The sequence below is a fragment of the Vulpes vulpes genome, chromosome 4, assembly GCF_048418805.1.
Source record: "Vulpes vulpes isolate BD-2025 chromosome 4, VulVul3, whole genome shotgun sequence".
Taxonomy (NCBI): Eukaryota; Metazoa; Chordata; class Mammalia; order Carnivora; family Canidae; genus Vulpes; species Vulpes vulpes.
Window position 1 is genome coordinate 13,265,284 of NC_132783.1, and position 20,751 is coordinate 13,286,034.

The 20,751-nt window shown below is 37.6% G+C and overlaps 1 protein-coding gene across 7 annotated transcripts in view; it reads left to right on the plus strand.

Annotated features, from left to right (window-relative positions):
- Nucleotides 1-6,902, plus strand: part of MFSD8 (major facilitator superfamily domain containing 8) — a 41,897-nt gene extending 34,995 nt beyond the window's left edge. For all 7 annotated transcript variants that reach the window (XM_026014289.2, XM_072755281.1, XM_072755279.1 and 4 more), the window contains 3 exons: nt 368-471; nt 560-807; nt 2,632-6,902. In XM_026014289.2, the coding sequence (XP_025870074.2) occupies nt 368-471; nt 560-807; nt 2,632-2,838 (559 nt within the window). In that variant the 3' untranslated portion in view covers nt 2,839-6,902. The remainder of the gene's footprint in view (nt 1-367; nt 472-559; nt 808-2,631) is intronic.
- The last annotated feature ends 13,849 nt before the right edge of the window (nt 6,903-20,751 follow it).

Below are 20,751 nucleotides of genomic sequence, written 5' to 3' on the forward strand. Positions count from 1 at the left end.
TTTTTTTTTTTTTTTAATTTATTTATTTGAGAGAAAGAGAGCAGGTGTGGGAATAAGGCCAGAGGGAGAAGCAGGGAGACCATCTGGGGTTTGATCCCAGGGCCCTCAAATCATGACCTGAGCCAAAGACAGATGCTTAACTGACTAAGCTATCCAGGCTGCCCTTCCGGGCTCATCTTATACATTTTCTATTCCAGATCTGAAATCCGCTGGTTCTATTTAGTGGAAATTTATATTTAACATTCATATTAACTGGTATATGGCTAAAAGCATCAAGAGACTGTATCATAGTTTTTAAAATATTAAAGTAATGAAACTATGTAATACTGTTTTATTTTTAAATTACAGAGTTTCTGTTCTTTAACAGGATTGGCGAGCGTGCTATTCTACTGGGAGGATTCATCGTTGTATGGGTTGGCTTCTTTATCTTGTTACCTTGGGGAAATCACTTTCCCAAGATACAGTGGGAAGGTATAGCCATACATGTTTCTATAATGTTAACCCCTGTTATTCATCTAAAATTAGCAAGTAATGCACTGTACTAATTTTATTTTTATAGATCTACATAATAATTCAATTCCTAATACCACATTTGGGGAAATTATTATTACTCTTTGGAAGTCTCCAAAAGAAGATCACAATGAAGGACCAACTGGTTGCCCAATTGGACAAGCTTGGTGCTTCTACACCCCCATGATCCACCTGGCCCAGTTCCTCACATCAGCTGTGCTCATTGGAATAGGCTATCCATCCTGTAATGTTATGTCCTATACATTATATTCAAAAATTTTGGGACCAAAACCTCAGGTGAGTCAATTACTCTGATACTGCTATTGCAATTAAATGAAATATAGTTGTAAGCATTCACATTTTTTGCTACCATTCTCTATTTTTATACAAGCTGACTTAGCAGATTTTTATCATATTTAGCACTTTTTTTTAAAAAAAGATTTTATTTTATTTTGGAGAGACAGAATAAGTGTGAGAGTGAGGGAAGAGGCAGGGAGAGAGAGAATGAATCTCAGGCAAAAAATAAAAAATAAAAAAGAATCTCAGGCAGACTCTGCTGAGTGCAGAACCTGATGCGGGGCTCAGTTTCACTGCCCTGAGATCATGACCTGAACCCAAAACCAAGAGCCAGACACTTAACTGACTGAGCCACTCAGGTGACCCTCAAGTTTTATTTCTGACTCTTGTTTTTAGTAGAAGTTGTTTAAATGGTCACAAAATGAAAATATTAATTTCTTCTTTAAAAATTACACCAATGGTTTTACATTTTCAGGGCAAAAATTAATGTTTCTATTGAAATAAGGCAGAGAAAAGAAAATGTTTAATATTGTGTTTTTAAGCTATAATAAACACTTCTGAGTTTTTTAACCTATAAAATTGTTTTTCAAATTTTTAAAATAAAAAATAAAAGCATATTATAAAAGCAGATTACAAAAGATAGTTGTAACAAAATTCAAATAGTTTGAAATGTGTACAGTAGAAAATGAAGGCTTCCCTTAGCCTCAACACACTAAAGCTGACCCCTGTTCATTTGTATACTTCTGGACATTTTTTTTTCTTTTTTTAAAAGATTTTTATTTATTTATTCATGAGAGACACAGAGAGGGAGGCAGAGACATAGGCATAGGGAGAAGCAGGCTCCCTGTGGGGAGCCCAACACGGGACTCGATCCTGGGACTCCAGGATTACACTTTGAGCCAAAGGCAGACACTCAACCACTGAGCCACCCAGGTGTCTCTCAAGACATTTTTCTATACCTGTTCAAGCATATGTACACTCATGCCTTTTTAGAAAAAGATAACACAGAATATATCTTATGTATATCAATTTTTTTGCATCTTGAATTTTTTTACTTAATAGCCATAGTATTCTTTCCATGTTAGTGCATAGAGATGTTCTCATTATAAGATCTTACTCCGTATAAGATCTTGTTCTTTTAAGCAACAGATTAGCAGTCCATTCATTAAATATACCATAATTTAGTTACTTAATCTACCATTGATGGACCATTAAGTTATTTTCAATTTGAGGATATTAAAAGTATTGCTGCACTGTACATTCTTGGGTAGATTGTAAGGTTATAGTTTGGGGGGTACAGTAGTTGGAAGAGCAACCTTGTGGTATAATGAAAAGTGATATAATGGAGTCAGCCAAACATGCTTGGACAAGTTATTTGAATTTTCTGAGCTTCAGCTTCCACATTTGTTAAATGGGGATAATAGCAATTGTAGAAATTTGTGAATGTTGGAAACAATATATGTAAAGCACCTAGCAGAGTGTTTGGCAGATAGTAAGTACAAAATAAATGTTAGCCATAAGGATAATTAAAAAATTATATTGTTTCCAGGGCTTCAGGTGACACTGCTTGTCTCTTTATACTACTTTATTTTTCTTAAACTGACTAATCAAATAAGTTTACTGTTTGTTAGTTGCTGTATTTATAGAGAGGCATTTTATATTTAATTTAAAAGTAAAAGATGGAGAAAGTGATTCTTGTGAGTTTATCATAGTTTGGTAATAGTAGTATCATCCTTATTATTATTAATTTTTGTATCATCCTTATTTTTAAACTAACTAAACCTGAATATCAATCTGCTTCTCCCTCTCCTCTCCCTGCCACAGGGTGTGTACATGGGCTGGTTAACAGCTTCTGGAAGTGCAGCACGGATTCTTGGACCTGTGTTCATCAGCCAAGTGTACACTTCCTGGGGCCCACGATGGGCATTCAGCCTTGTGTGTGGAATAGTGATGCTTACCATCATACTCCTGGGTGTGGTTTACAGAAGGCTTGTTGCTTTTTCTGTAAGGCATGGAAGGATTCAAGAGTAACCTGACACAGGATGCCTGGGTAGTTCAGTGGTTGGGCGTCTGCCTTTGGCTCAGGGCATGATCCTGGAGTCCCCGAATCTAGTCCCACATCGGGCTTCCTGCATGGAGCCTGCTTCTCCCTCTACCTATGTCTCTGCCTCTCTCTCTGTGTCTCTCATGAATGAATGAATAAGGTCTTAAAAAAAAAAAAAAAGTAACCTAACACTATGATGGAAAGTACTTGTTGTATGGGACTTCCTCTTCCAAGGCTCTGCTAGATCATTATTATGAGTCAGTTTCCAAAAGTCAGGCTGCAAATATTGTATATTTTTAATTACAAAAACATATATTGAATAATACAGACAATTCTATGTGTAATTGTGAACAGTGACCTAATATAAAAACACTGGTTCACAATTTCCTTATTTCAAAAAGATATTCTATTATCGCGTCTCTTTTTGGGTTGCATGAACTCATGAGTGAATGGACAATGGTTCTATAAATATGAAGTTGTACTCTTAGACTGAAGAGGTGTCATGAAAATAATGAGAAAATATGCAGTGAAACCATAAGGAGAGTTCTGTATGAATTAACTATAACAAAAGAATGAAATTATAGAAATTACCTAAATAGAAGTACCTGTGTTTGAAGATACCTACTTTTTATTTTTTAGGAAAAAAAAATGCTTCTATTTTCAGTTTTCCTATGAAATAAAAGTCGTGACTCTTAAATTTTCTACTTACCAGGGCCTGCCATTCTCCCTGACATTCTATAAGTCATTATTTTTAATACTACACCTTTTGTCCTATTTTAGTTCACGATCTCACTAAGTAACCCCTAAATTAATAGGTAAGCACAAATAATGCTAATATTTGAGCACTAAAGAGGATTAAGAGATCAAGATGAATTACACTACCTTTAATAGGACTAATTACATTTTTCTTTCAAGTACTAATTATTCACTTTCGAAACGTAAGTCCAGTGTGTTACTATTTATTCAAATTACTGACATTTTCAACTCCCTTAAATTCTGGAGAAAAACTATCAGTTTAATTATTTACTTTTCCCATCTTTTGGTAGTGACAAGGAAGACATACAGTTTTCAAACCATGTCTCCGTAGCTATTCAGAACTGTAGAATTTTAAATTTGCATGGGCCGTGACAGCCCTAATCTAGTTAGGCTAATAAATATTTGTGGTAAAATTGCTTTACTGTAACAGCGTACTGAGTTTACTTGAAGTTGGCTAAATCACACTATGTATACATTTCTACCTCTATGTAAGTTGAATACTGATAAGAGGAACTAGTATAGAATTATGTATACTGATAATCAATATTACCAAAAAATACAAAAATATTTCTAAATATTTTTCCAAATGTTTCCTATTCTAAGTTCTGTTTTCAAATCTTAAAGTAAATAAGTAAACACTATAATCTGCACTTTATACTATGTTTGCTATACTCTTTCTTTCTTTCTTTTTTCTTTTCTTTTCTTTTCTTTTTTTTTTCCTTTTGGCTTGACCAACAGAAATTTATTTCTCACAGTTCTGGAGGCTAGAAGTCTAAGATCAAGGTTGTCATCAGGGTTGGTTTCTTTTGAGGTCTCCTTGGCTTATAGATAGATATCTTCTCCTTGTACCTTTTGTTTTTCCAGCTTTATTGAGATATAATTGACATATAACATAGTGTAAGTTTAAGGTGTACAATGCATTGATTTGATGAACTTACATATAGCAAAAAGATTACCACCATAGCATTAGCTAATACCTATATCCTATCACAGAATTATTATTTCTTTTTTTTTGGTGAGAACATTTAAGATCTACTCTCTTAGAAACTTTAAATTATATAATACACTATTATTACTTGTGATCACCATGTTGTACAGTAAATCCCCAGAACTCACTTATAACAGGAAGTTCTCTGACCAACATCTCCCCATTTCCTCCACCCCCAATCCCTATCAACCATCATCCAACTCTCTGCCTCTAATAGCTCAGCTCTTTTAGATTTCACATATAAGTGATATCATATAGTGTATGTCCCTGTCTTTCTGTCTTATTTCACTTAGCATAATGACCTCAAGGTCCATCCATGTTGCCACAAATGGAAGGATCTCCTTTCTCATGGCTGAATAATATTTCACTACATACGCACATCTTCCTTATCTATTCCTCTGTTGATGGACATCTAGGTGGTTTCCATATTTTGGCTTTGTGAATAATGCTGCAGTGAACATGGGAGTGCAGATATCTCTTTGAAATCCTGCCTCCTCCTTTGGAAATAAACCCATAAGAGGGATTGCCACATCATATGGTAGTTTTTAATTTTTTGAGGAACCGCCATTCTGTTTTCACAGTGGCTACACCAATTTACATTTCCACCAACAGTGCACAAGGGCCCCCTTTTCTTCACTTCCTCATCAATACTTGCTATTTCTTATATTCTTCATATTAGCCATTGTCACTGGTGTTAAGTGACATCTCATTGTGGTTTTCATTTGCATTTCCTTGAGGATTAGTTGATCTGGAACATCCTTTCATATATCTGATGACCATATGTATGTCCTTTGGAAAAATGTCTTTTCAGATCCTCTGCCCAAATTTTTTTAATCTTTTTTTTTTTTTTTTTTTTTTTTTTAAGTAAGCTCTACACTCAGTGTGGCACTTGAACTCATGACGCCAAAATCAAGAATCTAATGCTCTATGACTGAGCCAGCCAGGTGCTCCTCCTCTGCCCATTTTAAAATCAGACTATTTGGCTTTTTGTTATTGAAATTTGCCATACTCATAAATCAAACTTCAGCTCTAATAGAAAGCTTACTCTGACAGAAATATTGATTAAATTTTAGGGATTGCTTTTACTCATCTTCATCTCCCGTAGCAAGACTCTGCTTTGGTTAGACTTATCAGAGCCATAGCCAGGGGTTTCTTTCTGTTTGGTCAAGACCTGGGATCTCTCTTCTTTGATGTTCTGCAGCTCTTTCCTCAGTCTTACATTTTTTGGGTCACTTCTAATCCTAAAAAGTAAACACCCTTGGTTTAGATAGTGTGTGCAATAGAAAATAATGGTGATGATGAAACTAATAGTGAACATTTATAGAATTCTTCCCATATTGCAGGCAATATGTAATACAGAGTTTAGTTTTCACAGCAGTCTTATGAAGCAAAGTTACTGTTATGATTCCCATTTTACAGATAAAAGAACAGGCACAGAGAAATTAAGACATTTGTCTAATAAATATCTGTCTTTAGACTCCACACTCTAAACCACTAAATTTGTTAGAGTGGGGGAAGTAGGCCAGAAAGTTGCAAGAGCAGTTAATTGCTTATTTTAGTGTAAATTACATGTACTGGTGACTCCTGTTAGCAGAAATATTTGGAAAATATAATATGAAGTCCACTAATTGAGGCTGTTATCTTAGCATAACAGACTGTTTCCATCCAAGAATATGACATAGAGAAGTTGCCCAACTTCCAAAGATTTATAATATCGAATAAAATTCAGCTAAACTATAATTTTACAAAAATGACTAACATCTTTCTTTTTATTGCGTGCTTTCTTTTCTGGATTATACCACCACATATCTTGGCGCAGAAGACGACAAGGAAATGACATAGGGTTGAGGAAAAGGCAGGGGGATAAAGTTTCAGGAAACAATCACTAGTTGAGGTCTTGAGTGGGTCAAGTGGATTATAAATTGGAAAAGATGATAGGTATGAAAAGCTGCTGAAAATAGTTTGTATTTCAGAAAAAATAAGTTTTTGAAAACCAAAACTTAAAGTGATTTTTATATTTGAAGGGATTTATAACTTCACAAAGCATCTCTATGTTACCTTGCTAAGCTGGCCTACATTTAAACTCTTCCAGTTATCTTGCATAAAGTGAAATAAATCTGTATATATTATTTGTTTGGGGGAATAAGTATACACTGTTTATCTGCATCTGCTCAAATTCTTGAGATTAACTTATTGTGAGAGGATATTTTTCGGTACCTTTTTCGACTACTGCAAATTTATTTGTAATTTAATGTATTTTAACATTGCAAATGTACATTTTCTAATAAAATTATTATGTATATGTGCCATAAGCCTTAAAAATATTTACTCATACTTTCAATACATATTCAAGAGATACCTACTATGTACCAATCACCATGTCAAAATCACAGAGCACCTCCCCTCATGGGACTTACATATTGGCAGGAACATTAGACATTAATTAGTGAAGTGGTTGCACAAATGATTATGTTTAAGGGAAGGGTGACAAGAGAGATGTATAGGGAGCTATGAGGGTGATTAACAGAGGGTCTGAGCTGAACAGGAATGTCAGGGACTGTTTTGCTGAGGATATAACGGTTAACTGAGGCCTGGTGGAGAGAAAGGTTTGGACTGGTGCATTTCAGGCCAAAGGTATGGCAGGTGCAAAGCCCTGGAGGTGGTAAGATATTGGAGCTTGCATGGAACCACAAATAGATCTAAGGTGGTTAGAGTACAGTGACTGAGAAAAAGTCTTATTAGTTGAGGCTATAGAGGGACAATTCGAGGTCTTGTAGACCTCGGGCGGTAGGTCTCCAGTGGTAAGAGGTATTCTAACTTTACGCATGGGTGGAGTTAGGAGTCTAAAAAATGCCTTCAAGACTCTTTTCTTTAGTTCTACATGCTTGACTTTATTTTCAGGTACTTTCCATTCTGTGGCAGGATGGGCACCGGCAGCTCCAATCTTGCAACATCTTTGTAAGTCACAATTCCAGAGAAAATTAGCTCAGGCAGAAATATCAGAAGAGGCTCCAACTAGCCAACTTTAGCAAATATATACCCATCCCTGAACTGCCCAGATGGGCAGGGAATGGAATCCTCTACTAACCCAGGCCTGGATCCTGCGTCCATTCTGGGAATGCAATTTGTATGTGGAAGACACAGGAGGGGAAGAACCTGGTCAGGCTCGTCTTAATTACATGGACTAAAAAGATTTAAAACTGAATGGAGGAGTTTCCATCAAAGGAAGGTCTGTTGAGCTGACAAACAGATGTTTATCCACTATACCGTCACCTCCTGTTTTCTCATCATTGCAATCGTAGAAAATATTACATGCACCATTGTGGAAAATAGGTCAAGTTGCTTGTCCCCAGCTTCTTCAGACAACATAGGCTCCACCAATCAACTCAGCTCTGAATTGGTCAATTTTTCCATTTAGGAGTATAACGCATTTGTGACATACCAATGTCAGGAAGCATGATACCATACCATATTAGGTATTTTGGATTTAAGAGAAATGGGAAGACATTTAAGGTAATGTGGTCTCTAAAAAAGAAACTTGTGCTCGTAGAAATGTCTGATTCCAGGTGTGGGGTAAAATGAAGTTAAGACATCTTGTGCCAGAAAGCAAGAGTGTTATCAAAGACTACACAAGTCTTGCCAAAAGGACACAGGAGTCAAATAAAGAGACTACTACTGGCCCAAAATAGGGCAGTTAAAGCATTGAAAGGAATATCTGTAGCTGATTTAAACACAACAAATATGTGAAAATCTTTGAGTTAAAAATGATATTAAAAATAAGAAATGGGCTCCTGGTAGCTCAGCTGAGTGACCAACTCTTGGTTTCACGCAGGTCATGATTTCAGGGTCATGGGATTGAGCCCTCCATTGGGCTCTGAGCTCAATAGGGAGTCTGCTTGAGGTCTCTCCCTGTGCCCCTCCCTACCGCTTGCTCTCTTTGTCTCTAAAATAAATAGGAGTGCCTCGGTGGCTGAGTCAGTTAAGCATCTGCCTTCAGCTCAGGACATGATCTCTGGGTCCTGGGATGGAGCCTGACTCCTTACTCAGCAGGGAGTCTGCTTCTCCCTCTCCCTCTGCTCATGCTTTCTCCCCCCCCTTTCTCTCTCTCTCTCAAGTAAATAAATAAAATCTAAAAAAAAAAAAAAAAAAGCCCTATTAGTCACCTTTGGAGGTTGCTAGGGCTTTAAATCTTTATTCTGAAAACCAGAAAATAAAGACTCAAGCATTTATTCTGCTTTTCACATATCTAAACTTGCTGAGGGAAAGTTATTTCCCGTAGAAAAATCCAAGTTAGGAGCACCTGGATGGCTCAGTTAGTTGAGCATCCAACTCCTGATTTTGGCTCAGGTCATGATCTTAGGGTTGTGAGATCAAGCCCCGTGACAGGCTCAGCATGAGATCTGAGGATTCGCTCTCCTCCCTTTGCCCCTACCCCTATTCGCCACACTCTCTAAGAAATAAATCTTTTTTTTTTTTTTTTTTTTTTTTTAGTTAAATCCTGTGTGTTTTATTTAAGGCCTGGATCTGTATTTTCTAGGAGCTCACAGTCTAGTGGGAAGATACATACATGTGCAATTTTAATATTGGAAGCACCACAGAGAAAGTATGCACAGTTCTGTAACAAGAGCCTAAGGGAGCCAGGGTCTCATTCCACCTAGAGGTGTCAGGTAGGGTTTCTGTGAAGGGAGGAAGGGTAAAAAGTCTGAGGCTTGATTCTACTACCTCTCCTGAGTCATGGGACCCAGCTCAACCTCCTACCTCTGGTGACTTTTGCCTCATAAGAAATAAATCTTAAAAAGAAAGAATCCGAGCTAATATATACAAAGTGAATAATACAAGGATCTCCATTTAGCAACTTCTAGTGAAGTAATAGGGGTAACAATCATCAATGAAGGCTAAAACAACTAGGGGAGGGGGTCTCTGGGTGGCTCAGCGGTTCAGCACCTGCCTTTGGCCCAGGGTGTGATCCTGGAGTCCCGAGATCAAGTCCCACATCGGGCTCCCTGCATGGAGCCTACTTCTCCCTCTGCCTGTGTCTCTGCCTCTCTCTCTATCACGAATAAATAAAATCTTTAAAAAAAATAAAAATTAAAAAAAAATAAAAATAAAACTAGGTGAGCCTTAATAAAGAACTTTCTGAAGGACTAATGGGCTGACAACACCCAAACCCACTGATTATTCTTAACATCATTGAAAGTGGGTAAATTTTATCTCATGATTTGATGCAGCAGGAAATACATAGCACCACTTATAAAAGTGTTCTTGCCAAAAAAAAGAAATTAAACCAGAATATACTCAAGCCTATAGGTATAAGCTACCAGTTTATAGGAAATTCAGAGAATCTGTAAATTAAATACTACCTCTGGGTAGTAATCACCTAAACCCAGAAGGCAATATATTTTGTAGATCCAGTTTCTTTATTAAAAAACAAAAAACAGGATGCCTGGGTGGCTCAGTGATTGAATGTCTGCTTTTGGCTCAGGTTGTGATCCTGGGGTCCTGGGATCGAGTTCCGCATTGGGCTTCCTTCAGGGAGCCTGCTTTTCCCTTTGCCCATGTCTCTGCTTCTCTCTCTTGTGTCTCACATGAATAAACAAATAAACAAAATCTTTAAAAAAATAAATAAAGAGATCAAAGAGATGAAAAGAAACTTAAAGATCTTTTTTTGGATCCTGTTTCAAATAAAACAAATGTAAAAGGATCCATTTGAGGCATTTGGAGAAATTTGAAACTAGACTCAATATTAGATGATATTAAGGAATTATTGCTAATTCTGAGATGTGAGGTAGTATAATGGTTATGCCTTTAAGAGGTTCTTATCTGTTAAAGATAGATACTGCAGAATTTGATAGAAGTTAAATGATGTCTGAGATTTGTTTCAAAATACTCTAATGGGGAAAGAGCATCAGAATAGATGAAACAAGATTGGCAAAATATTTGTTGAAGTTGGGTGAAAGATACATGGAGGTTCCTTATACACTTACATGTGTACTTCTGCATTTTTAAATTTCCACAATTAATTTAAACTTAATAACAATCAGCTTTGTATTTTAGAATGATCTAGCTGCACTGTGAAGTATGCGCTGGAATGGGATGTAGAGGACATTTATCCTGTTTGTGGCCACTCTTCATTTCCTGACAACTCCTATACATTTGGAGAATTTCTCACACTGAGCCTCTTACACAGAAGCCCAGACTCTCATCTACCCTTGCAGCTAAGGCATGTTTCTGACTCCTGTGAGGTGTCATAAGGAATTGGGCAAAAAGAGGAAGTGGACAACATGAGAAAAATGGACTTTGGTGATGGAGCAAAGTCAGCTGTCAAATTTTGGAGACAGCACTGGCAGAGCTTCTGGAACCTAGTTCCTTAGCTTTGTCAGCATGGCTGTGGGATCTGTGCCAAGCGGGTGTGGCAAGTGTCTTTCTGGGGCAGCTCCTACATTCAGAGATTCAGGCATTGGTCCTAACTGCAAAGCTTGAATCTCTGTCCATTCTAGAGGTTCTAAGTACAAATAACCTTTAAAAAGTATACTCTGCTTGACCTAACTAGATTAGATTCAAATGTTTGCACCTAAAAACTCTGAAACAGGAGGCAACAGCAGATGTTTGGAGACAAGCAGTGGTTTAGATGAGTAATGCTGGCAACTCAGACTACGGACGTGGCAGTGGAACTGGGATTTGAAAGCACAGCATATAAAATATATTTTAGAAGTAGAGGTGACAGGATTAGTTGATTAAATAAGGCAAAAGAAGGTGTTAAGAATGACTTCTGGGATTCTGATGTGAACAGCTGGAAATACAAGTGCCATTTAACAGAATAAATACTGAGGAGGAAACAAGAAAATAGTACAGTTGAATTAAATGATATTCTTATAGACAAGAGAGGCAAGCAAGATATAGGCCCATAAAACACAGTAAAACTGAATATCATAATGAGCAGAAAGAAATTATGAAATAATGGAAACTTGAAAACAAGGACATAAATCATAATTAGAAATGAGGCAATTCTTTAGTGAAATTGAGAAATAAGAGAATAGGAAGATATGAAAATGTTTCTTATTCAGGAAAGAATGAGAAATTTAAAAAATGATCTCAACATGAAGGCCAAATTAGAAAAAACACAAGAATAAAGAAGATGCCATAGATAATTTCATAAGGGAGATAAAAAGAAAAAGGAAAATTAAAATAACAGAAATAGGGATGCCTGGGTGGCTCAGCGGTTGAGCTTCTGCCTTTGGCTTAGGGTGTGATCCCAGGGTCCTGGGATCGAGTCTCACATGGGGCTCCCTGCATGGAGCCTGCTTCTCCCTCTGCCTCTCTCTCTGTGTGTATCTCTCATGAATAAATACATAAAATCTTTAAAAAAAATTTTTAATAAAAAAATAAAATAACAGAAATAGAGATAAAAATGATTCTGGGGGCAGCCCTGGTGGCTCAGTGGTTTAGTGCAGCCTTCAGTCCAGGGCGTGATCCTGGAGACCCGGGATCAAGTCCCACGTCGGGCTCCCTGCATGGAGCCTGCTTCTCCCTCCCTCTGCCTGTATCTCTGCCTCTCTCTCTCTCTCTCTGTGTGTGTGTGTGTGTGTGTGTGTGTGTGTGTGTGTGTGCGTCTCATGAATAAATAAATAAAATCTTTTAAAAAAATGATTCTGGAGCAAGTGATGGGCATAAAAACTAAGCACAGATAACATATATAGTAGAAGTCTAAAGAAAACCAAAGCAATGGAACAGAACAAACTCTACAAACTATAAGAAAAATTTGTGGGATCCCTGGGTGGCGCAGCGGTTTAGCGCTTGCCTTTGGCCCAGGGTGTGATCCTGGAGACCCGGGATCGAATCCCATGTCGGGCTCCCGGTGCATGGAGCCTGCTTCTCCCTCTGCCTGTGTCTCTGCCTCTCTCTCTCTCTCTCTCTCTGTGGGTGACTATCATAAATAAATAAAAAAATTCAAAACAAAAAAAAGAGAAAAATTTGCTAAAATAAAACTCAAACATACATATGGAAAGGGCATACCAAGTACCTGAGAAATTGACTCAGAATGGTCTACTGTCAAATATTCCATTAAAAATCTTGGATTATTTTGCTTAGCATAATAGCCTCTAGGTCCATCCACATTGTTGTAAATGGCAAGATTTCATTCTTTTTGATAGTTCTATTGTAAACACATACCACTTCTTTATCCATTCATCTGTCGGACATCAGGGCTCTTTCCATAGTTTGGCTATTGTGAACATTGCTGCTATAAACTTTGAGATGCAGGTGCCCTTCAGATCACTACATTTGTATCTTTGGGGTAAATCCTCAGTAGTGCAATTGTTGGGTCATAGGGTAGCTCAATTTTCAACTTACTGAGGAATCTCCAGACTTTTCCAGAGTGGCTGCACCAGTTTATATTCCCAACAGCAATGTAAGAGGGTTGCCTTTTCTCTGCATCCTTGCCAACATCTGTCATTTTCTGTGTTGTTCACTTTAGCCATTCTGACTGGTGTGAGGTGGTATCTCATTGTGATTTTGATTTGTATTTCCCTGATGCTAAGTGATGTTGAGCATTTTTTCATGTTTGTTGGCCATTTGAATGCCTTCTTTGGAGAAATGTCTGTTCATGTCTTCTGCCCATTTCATGTCTGGATTATTTTGTCTTTAGGTACTGAGTTTGAAATTCTTTAAAGATTTTGGATACTAGCCCTTTATCTGATAAAACATTTGCAAATATCTTCTTCCATTCCGTAGGTTATCTTTGGTTTTGTCAACTGTTTCCTTTGCTGTGCAAAAGCTTTTTAAATGGTTGCTGGAGGGGAGGGGGATGGGGGATGACATAACTAAGTGATGGGCATTAAGGAGGGTATGTGATGTAATGGGTATTGGGCGTCATATGCAACTGATGAATCACTGAACACTACCTCTGAAACTAATAGTACATTATATGTTAGTCAAATTTAAATAAAATAAGATAAATTTTAAAAAGTACTGGATTAAAAAAAGTGGGTACAAGTCAAAATGGCTAAGTCACGTAGAAAGAAAGGAAATCAGATTGCAATCAGACTTTGTGATGATACTTTATGCCAGAAGTCAGTGGATTAACACATTTAAGACACTTTAAAGAAAGGCAGTGTGATTCATCTACTTTTTTTTAGTCAAGCTGACCTTCAAGTATAACGTCCATAAACTATCACGCAGAACCCAAGGAATATTATTTTCATGAGCTGTGAACAAATTTCAAACAACCAAGATGACAAGACACAATTCAGCATAAGGAATGGTGATGAGCATTTTATATATTATCTCTAGAACTAAAACTAAATGATGGAAATAAAGGTGACAGAATTATACATAATGGTTATAGGTTCTGATGATGTAGGTATAGTAAAATTATCCAGAAACTGTGGATGAATAGAGTAGAATAAGCTTGCTGTTAGCTGTATTGTTATTTATTGGAAATGGAAGGATATTACTTTATTTTTTAAATTTTATTTATTTATTCAGAGAGAGAGAGAGAGAAAGATTGAGAGAGAGGCAGAGACACAGCCAAAGGGAGAAGGAGGCACAATGCAGAAAGCCCAACGTGGGACTCGATCCAGGGTCTCCAGGATCGCGTCCTGGGCTGCAGGCGGTGCTAAACCGCTGCACCACCGGGGTTGCCCAGGATATTACTTTAAATGTTAGAGGGAAAGAAGAGAGAAGAACTTGTGAGATAATTTTAATATTGCTTGTGTTAGGGAACTAATATAGGCAGTATGTAAAATTAAGGAAATCAAGGATATTATGAAAAGGTAGTAATAGAGGTAACCAGTAGAATAAGAACACAAGTTCCCTAAATACCAGACATACAACAATGGAAGAGCTTATAAAAGAAACCACAAAATGAAAAATTACACACATATATAGAAGACATATAAAAATAGATATAAAACAGAACAGCAAACAAATCAGTCATATCAATAAGTGAAAATAGGACTTTCTCATCTTTTACAAGAAAAAAAGATTTTCATCTTTTTGCTGACAAATCCAACACTAAGATGTGTACAAGAGACATTCCTCAAACAAGCACAGAAAGATTAAAAGTAAAATGTAGGGCAGCCCGGGTGGCTCAGCGGTTTAGCGCCGGCTTCAGCTCAGGGTGTGATCCTAGAGACCCGGGATCGAGTCCCACATGGGGCTCCCTGCATGGAGCCTGCTTCTCCCTTTGCCTGTATATCTGACTGTCTCTCTCTGTGTGTGTGTGTCTCTCATGAATAAATAAAATCTTTAAAAAAAAGTAAAATGCTAAGTATAGATATTCTAGACCAAAGAAATTAAAAGAAAGCAGAGATCAACATCTTGATCTCACAAGGTGGAAATTCAAGCAAAAAGTATCAAAAGGCAACAAAAGATACCTTATTATGCTCAGTGTTACAATCACAAAAATGTTAATATTTGTGTAATAAATAAGACATTAATACCTATTATTATAAAGCAGAAACTATAAGAAATGCTGTTTCACCACAATAAAAAATTAATTAAAAAAATACCTATGATTTCACAAATATACCAAAAACAAAAACCTTATTAGTTACTTTTGGTTGTTTTTAGAACACAAATTCCTTTTATTCTGAAAACTAGAAAATAAAGGAAAAAATGAAGCATTAAGCTAGACTTTTCTGAATCTTCTTTATTCCTGGTTACCCTGATAATCAATAATAGAAAATTCAGAAAGAATGATAGCATCAGAAATGTCATCACTTTGTAAAACCTAATGAAATCATGAATCTAGGTAATGATCATTATTAAGAGTGGAAAACTCATAGGGAACTATAATGCACAGCTCCTGAATCCACTAATCAATTTTAGTATCACAAAAAAGAGGCAAAAAGTTATTATACATTCCCAGTAGTAAAAACAGTACCAGTTAAGAACTATTCTTGTCCCCCCACCCCTTTTCCTCTAACACCCACCCCAACCAAACCTAATCTAATCCTGTTTCTAGATCTTTTGGAAAATTCAGAAGATCCATAGTAAATGATACCATTGGGATGCAATCTATTGATTCTAGAAGTTGAGAAATGCTACAGAACAAATTACTGTTTCACTAACAAATAAATGGCAGAAAATATGGTAGAAACAGGAGTATATTAAAAGATTAAAACATGGGGCACCTGGGTGGCTCAGTTGGTTAAGTGTCTACCTTCGGCTCAGGTCATGATCCCACGGTCCTGGTATCCAGCCTCCCCACTCAGTGGGGAGCCTGCTTCTCCCTCTCTCTCTGCTGCTTGTGCAAGCACTCTCTGTCACTCTGTCAAATAAACAAAATCTTTAAAAAAAATAAAAGATTTAAAATGCTAAGTGAAGCAAGTCAGAGAAAGACAAATACTGTATGAGCTCACTTATATGTGGAATCGAAAAAACTGAACTCAGAAATAGAACAAATTGATGATTACCAGAGGCAGGGGATGAGGGGCCCCGGGGGTTGGGGTGGGGAAGGAAGATGGGGGCTATGGGTGAAGGTGGTTAAAGAGTAAAAACTTCCAGTTACGAGAAAAATAAATCCTGGAGATGTAATGTTTCAGCGTGATAACTATACACAACTTTCAAATATACAACAATACTGTATGTGTGGAAGTCGCTAAGACAGTAGATATAACAGTTCTCATCACAAATGGCTGCCCTTGTGGCAACATAGCATAATGTGTAGGGAGTAGTTGAATCACCACCGCTCTACACCTGAAACAAATGTAACATTGGTATCAAGTATATCCAAAAAAATGTTTTTAAATAAATACACACCACAAAGTTCTCAAAGACAAAAATTTTAACTTTGTGATGTTATTACTGTTAACTAAACTTGGGATAATCATTTTTGTGTACAACCTTTATCTATGACCTGTCTTGTGGATAAAGAAATACTAGAGGGGGGGAGGAGTTAAGATGGCAGAGGATCCTTGAATTTGCCTCCTCCTCAGAACATAGCTGGATCAACATTTATTTCAAGCAACTAGGAATAAGATCTGAGTGTTAAGGAAACAATCTGCATCGTTGGAGGGAAAGAACCTGGCAGAAGCAAGGTGTGGAGCCTGAACTGGCAGAGAGGAAAGTGGTGCAGCTGCAAAGGGGAGGAGGCCTTTTCCTGGAGCAAGGTCAAGGAGAAGAAGAAAGTGGGAGAGAGCACAGCGTGTTGGAATCGCATTATAAGCCATGGCAAGATCACCTGGGCCACACAGGGAGCTCCCTTCCCTGGACTTTTTGGAAGAGGGTATTTTGCTTCTCTGAAGACAGAAGGCCCGGTGGGAGCCATTGAGTGGCGCTCAACAGCAGGGTCAGCAGTGTGTGCGGAGGGCAGAAAACCTCTTCACCACCCTTTGCTAGAGCCACATTGGCCTAAACCTCCGTGTGTGCACAGAGTCGCTGCTTTTCTGCAACAGATCTGAGCAGAGCAGACAGGAGCAGACTGCAGATGACCTGGTCACCAATTTTCGTTACCTGCCACAATAGATTTAAGCTTCTGTGATGGCTCTTCCGGGACAGATGGGAGTAGGGGACTGAGATGCGAACAAATGGCTGATAAACTGAGCATTAAAATAAACTCCAGCCTCTGCATGTGCACTGTGCCACTGCTTTTTGGGAACGGGATGGTGCTGGGCATGCCCTGAGCCTCTCCTCCTGGGGACAGAAGTGGGCTGCATCTTACCAGGCTTCTAACTAAAACTTGGGAGTTTTGAATCCCAGTCACTGGCCAGAGATAAAATACAGAAGATCCGTGGCTCCAGGCATGCCAATGGCATGAACTCCTCTGACAGCCAAAACAGAACTCTATCACCTTTGAGAGTCACGACCAAGTTTGCTCAACATTAAACACTACGTTATCACAAAATTCATGTGACCTTTCTTTAATGTTGCCAACTTTACTTTGTGCATTTGTGTCAGAATCTTTAGTTTATAAGTTTCGGGCTCCCTAGTTATGTAATTTGCTTTGAGAAGTATTCTTTAAACACAATTTTTTATTGTTTAAAGATGCATTCAACATCAGAACTACCGTGGATAACTTTTGATAACATCTGTGGACAAAGCTAATAGTGGTTTTTTAAACAGCACCTTGCCTGAACATGACTTTAAAGAAACTAATATATTGAAAAAGCATATTTGAACCCTTGATTACTTTAATTGCACCATTAAAACATTTGACTTAAATTATTTGATCATTCCAGTTGGTGTACTGTTTTCTAATTTCTCAATGTGTAGGCCAATTTGCCTGTCAGTCCGCATGTCTTGTTCACTGGTCTATAATTTTTGTGCAATAACTAAAGGCAAAGGACTAGATGCACTACTGTGTAAAGAGATTACATACACATGACTACCCTATTGCACTTAAATAGTATGTGGGGATTTACAATCGCTTGCATTGTTTCACAAAATAAATATCTCAATGTCGAATAATAAAACAAAAACAAAAACAAAACAAAAAAACAAACAAACAAAAAACTGGGCGCAGACCTGTTAAAGGCAGGGAAGTGAGGAGAGCCTGGTACACAGATTGTTTGCTTTTCCTTTTGGAAAAGCAATGGCCATGAGTTCCCTTCCCCGGGGACAAGAGTGTGGGGTGATGCCAAATTATCCCCCCACCTCTAACTCCCCCACCGCCTCCCAGCACAGTCTGACTTCAGAGAGAAACACAGAGCCTCCAGTGGACACTGAAGTCCCCTACACTAAATCTCACCACCCTGCACGTGGCAGGGGCATCTTTACAAGGGCAAGTCAGCTTGTGAGGCAGCCTAGCAGAAAGGCCTTGTGAGGCCTTTCTCAGAAGACCAACGTAAGGCCCTCGCATCTACTAAGTCTACTGATAAAGAATGCTCCAATACTCAGCTTCTGGTGGAAATAGGACCAGACTTGCTTTTTTTAAATTTTATTTTATTTTTTTTTAAAAGATTTTATTTATCATGACAGACACACGAGAGAGAGAGAGAGAGAGGCAGAGACACAGGCAGAGGGAGAAGCAGGCTCCATGCATGAGCCTGATGTGGGACTCAATCCTGGGTCTCCAGCATCACGCCCTGGCCCAAAGGCAGGCACTAAACCGCTGAGCCACTCAGGGATCCCCTAGTTTTTTTTGAAAAATGATTTTATTTATTTATTCATGAGAGACACAGAGGGGCAGAGACAAGGCAGAGGGAGAAGCAGGCTCCCCACAGGGAGTCCAATGTGGGACTTGATCCTGGGACTCCAGGATCATGCCCTGAGCCATAGGCAAATGCTCAACCACTCAGCCACCCCGGTGTCCCTAAGTCCCGGTGTTACTCTTTTCTTAAGTATTTAAGTCCCGGTGTTACTCTTTTCTTAAGTATTTAAATTTTTAATTTTCCATTTCTTATTTCTGTTCTTAAGTATTTCTTAAGTTCTTAAGTATTTCTTAAGTATTTCTGTTCTTAAGTAGTTCTTAAGTTCTTATTTCTTAAGTATTTATTTCTTAAGTATTTCTGTTCTTAAGTAGTTCTTAAGTTCTTATTTCTTAAGTATTTAAGTCCCGGTGTTACTCTTTTCTTAAGTATTTAAATTTTTAATTTTCCATTTCTTATTTCTGTTCTTTATATTGTATATATTATATATATATATTATATATATATTCTTTTTCTCTTTTTTTGTATCAGGTTTATAATTTTTTATTCATTTGTTGGTTTGTTTCCTTCTCTTATTTTTCACATCAGGCTTTTTTTTTTTTTCCTCTTTACTTCTTTCTGTACTTTTTCCCCTTCTTCTTTCTTACATTTTAAAACAAGGCTTATAATTTCTGTCTGCTTAGATTTTTGTTCCTTCTCCTTTTCTCTTGTCCTGGATCAGGTTTCTCTTTTTTTGTTTTCTTCTTTTTTATTTTATAGGCTTATCCTGACAAACAAATCAAAGCATACCAACTTAAAGGTCCAAACACTCTCCACTACAAGCAAGGAGGAACTTCATAGAGGAAGGACCACTGGGAAAGAGCAGCCCAAACACAAGAGCAGGACGTACACAGCATATACTAGAAACAGTTCCGAAAGTTTTTGTTATTATTTTGTTGTTATTTTTCTTTTTCTTTCATCCTTTATTTTCTGGACAAAATGATGAGTTGGAGAAGTTCACCCCAAAAGAAAGAAGAGGAAGGTAGTACCCACTGCCAGGGATGTGTCATCAATATGAAAATAGGTGAGATCCCTGAACTAGAATTTAAAACAACAATTATAAAGATCCTAGCTGAAAAAAAAAAAAAAAAAGATACGAGCTGGGCTTTAAAAAAGCATAGAAGATACTAGAGGATCCCTTACTATACAGATAAAAGAACTAAAATCTACTCAAGCCAAAATTAAAAATGTTATTACCAAGATGCAGTCCCCAATGGAGCCTTTAAAAACGAGGATGAATGAGGCAGACAAGCGAGACAGTCATATAGAAGATAGAATGATGGAAAATAAGGAAGCTGAAAAGAAGAAAGAAAACTACTGGAGCATGAAGGGTGACTTAGAGAACTCTATTTCATAAAATGAAATAATATCTGGATGATAGGGATCCCAGAGATGAGTGGGAGAAAGGGACAGGCTTATTTGAACAAATTATAGCTGAGAACTCCCCAAATGGGGAAGGAAAACAGGTATTCAAGTCTGGGAGACACAGAGAACCCCCCTCAAAATCAATAAAAATAAGTTAACATCTTAACATATAATAGTGAAGCTTGCAAATTTCAAAGATAGCGAAAATTCTGGAAAGCAGCCTGGGACAGGGGGCCCTTAACTTACAAGGGTAGACATCTAAGGCTGTCAGCAGACCTGTCTAGAGACCTAGCAGGCCAGAAAGGACTGGCATGATATATTCAGCATGCTTAATGGGAAGATAATGAAGCCAAGAATACCTTATCCAGCAAGCTGTCATTCAGAATGGGAGAGATAAAGAGTTTCCAGGGACAAACAAAAACCAAAGGAATTTATGAATCCTAAACTAGCCTTGTAAGAAATATTAAGGAGACCCTTTGAATGGGAAACAGAAACCAAAAGTGACAAAGACTAGAAAGGGACCGGAATTTTACAGGTAATATGATGGCACTAAATTCGTATCTTTCAATAGTTACTCTGAATGTAAATGGACAAAATACCCCAATCAAAAGACAGGGTATCAAAATGGATAAAAAAAAAAAAATAAGACTCATCTATATGTTGCC